The sequence below is a fragment of the Lagopus leucura genome, unplaced genomic scaffold (genome assembly GCF_019238085.1).
Source record: "Lagopus leucura isolate 7727_CA_CO unplaced genomic scaffold, USGS_WTPT01 31734-0_obj-0_obj, whole genome shotgun sequence".
Classification (NCBI taxonomy): domain Eukaryota; kingdom Metazoa; phylum Chordata; class Aves; order Galliformes; family Phasianidae; genus Lagopus; species Lagopus leucura.
The window spans coordinates 1-2,342 of NW_024963856.1; the positions used below are offsets into that span (position 1 = coordinate 1).

A 2,342-nucleotide genomic window follows, 5' to 3' on the forward strand; every position below is an offset into this window, starting at 1 on the left:
GGGGGATGTGGGGGGAGATGGGGACATGGAGGAGTAAGAAAGGACATGAGAGGGAAATGTGGGGCGACGTGGGGCTGGAGGGGACCCCGGGGGGGGGGGGGGGGGGGAGTTTTGGGTTCCCCCTTGCTCACCACAGCACCAGGGTCACGCAGGTCCTGGGCTGACAGCCCCAGGCTCTCAGCATCCAGGCGGTACAGCCCCGGCTCCTGCCTCCATTTCAGCCTCTTGGAGCTGTCAGACCCGGCGTCGGCGCAGGGACACAGCACCTATGGGAGTCACCATGTCACCACCGCATCCCCCGACACCCCCCAGACCCCCGACCCCCACCCCCGGGGGGTCTCCGCCGTGCCACCCACCTCCAGCAGGGTGTAGCAGGAGTTCTTTTTGAGGAAGGTCCTGGAAGCTTTGTCCCTCCACGAGTGAGCCGTGCCCACCTGCACCTCCAGCTGCCTCAGCTCCTCCAGGCGCACGGGCAGATCGCGGCCCACGGCCACCAACCCCTCCAGGTCATCCAGGCATGGGTAATGATCCCCGTTCTGCTTCAAAACGACCCCCACCCCGCAAAAAGTAGGAGTTACAAGGAGTTAGAATGATGGGTTGGGGGGAAGGGAGATTTAAGGTGGCGCGGAGCACGCACCTGGATCTCCTCCACGTCAGCAATCCACGCACGGGCTTTAGCCAGCGCTTCCTTAAGGGCAGCGATGTTGGGGAGCAGAGCAGGGATATTCTCTGCCTCCTTAATGATGGCGGCCAGCGTGGCTGGGGGGTGCTTCTGCCTGTGGGGTGGGGGGAAAGGTGGGTGAGATCTCATAGGGTTGTCCTTCATATCCCCCGTGGGCCACCTTAAATCCAATCGGGGCCCTTCGTATCTCCTCTCCACCTTAAAAGCCATCTGGGGCCATGTAAACAGCCCCCGGACCCCTATATCCCAGAGGGTCCCCCCTTACATCCTGTACGGGCCACCTTAAATCCTTAGGGGCCCTTGCTATCTCCTCTGGGCCACCTTAACTCCCCATCAAGGCCTTTCACATCCCATTGGGACCACCTTAAAGCCCATCTAGGGTCATGGGGACAGCTGCCAGACCCCATAGAGCCTCTCCTTACATCTCATAAGGACCACCTAAATTCCATGGGGGCCCACCCGCTCTCCCCCCCAGTGCAGCCTACTTGAAATTCATAGGGGGTTCTTCATATTCTACATGGGCCACCTTACACTACATAGGGTCCCTTTAGGTATCAACAAAGCCACCTTAAATCCACAGGAGCCCTTCATATCTCCTCTAGGCCACCTTAAATCCCATCGCAGCCCTTCATATCCCATAGGGACCACCTTAAAACCCATTCAAGGCCATGGGGGCAGCCCCCAGACCCTCATATGCTAGAAAGCGTCACCTTAAATCCCCCGTGGGGCACTGGGACCCCCCTTAAAAAGGCATTTTGGGGGTTGCCAAAAGGGAACTAGGATCCCATTGATGGGCACCAGGACCCAACTAGGACCCCCAAAAAGGGCACAGGACCCCCAGAAGGATACTGGGACCCCATTAATCATCACTGAGACCCCCCAAAAGCCCACAGGACCCCATTAATGGGCACCAAGACCCCCAAAAGCCCACAGGACCCCCCTGCACCTCCCCTTCCACCCCTCAGACCTGGCTTCCAGACACATCTGCGCCTTCTCCTCCCAGCGCTGGGCGATGGTGAGCAGCTCCTGCAGTTCTGCCATGGCCACATCCACGGCCGGGCCGGGGGCCACAGTGCGACCCGCCTGGATCAGCCCCCGCATGACGGGGAGGGGGACGCGGGCGCGGGGGGAGCGCAGGGTGGCCGTCACCTCCTCCAGCCATTGGCTCTGAGCTAACTGAAGTTCCAAACGCCGACCTTCCGGCACTTCCACCCCCAAACGGGCGCCGCGTTCTAAAAGACCCCTTAAAGCCCCCGGTCCTGGGGGGGCAGCTCCGGGTTCTGGGGGGGTCGATTCTAAAACGGCGCGGGCTTCAGCTTGGAAGGCTTCCACGCGGTCCAGGAGGGCCTACGGGGGGGAGCGAGGGGGTGGTGAGCCCCCCCATGGGGGTATAGGGGCATTGTGGGTGGGGGGAAGAGGCTGGTGGGGTGATGAGACCCCCAGAGGGGAAGAGAAACATTGTGGGAGGGGGGAAGGGGATGGTGGTGGGGGGAGGCCCCCCCAAGGAGGTACAGGGACACCGGTAAGGGTAAAGGGACATAGGGTGGGGGAGAATAGGGTTGGTGGTGTGGGGAAGCCCCACCACTGGGGTTACAGAGACACTGGGGAGGGTGAAGGAGGGAGGAAGGACCCATTTTGGGGGGGGGGGGGGATTCCTCCA

At 61.5% G+C, this 2,342-nt stretch overlaps 1 protein-coding gene across 1 annotated transcript in view; it reads right to left on the reverse strand.

Annotated features, from left to right (window-relative positions):
• Positions 1-85: 85 nt before the first annotated feature.
• LOC122191398 (lysine-specific demethylase 5C-like) overlaps positions 86-2,342 on the reverse strand; it is a gene marked incomplete at its 3' end in the record, with an annotated part of 2,632 nt that continues 375 nt past the window's right edge. Inside the window, exons 2-5 of the mRNA XM_042891659.1 lie at positions 1,650-2,029; positions 638-776; positions 357-536; positions 86-266 (exon numbers count right to left, since the gene is read on the reverse strand). Coding sequence (XP_042747593.1) covers positions 86-266; positions 357-536; positions 638-776; positions 1,650-2,029 — 880 coding nt within the window. The remainder of the gene's footprint in view (positions 267-356; positions 537-637; positions 777-1,649; positions 2,030-2,342) is intronic.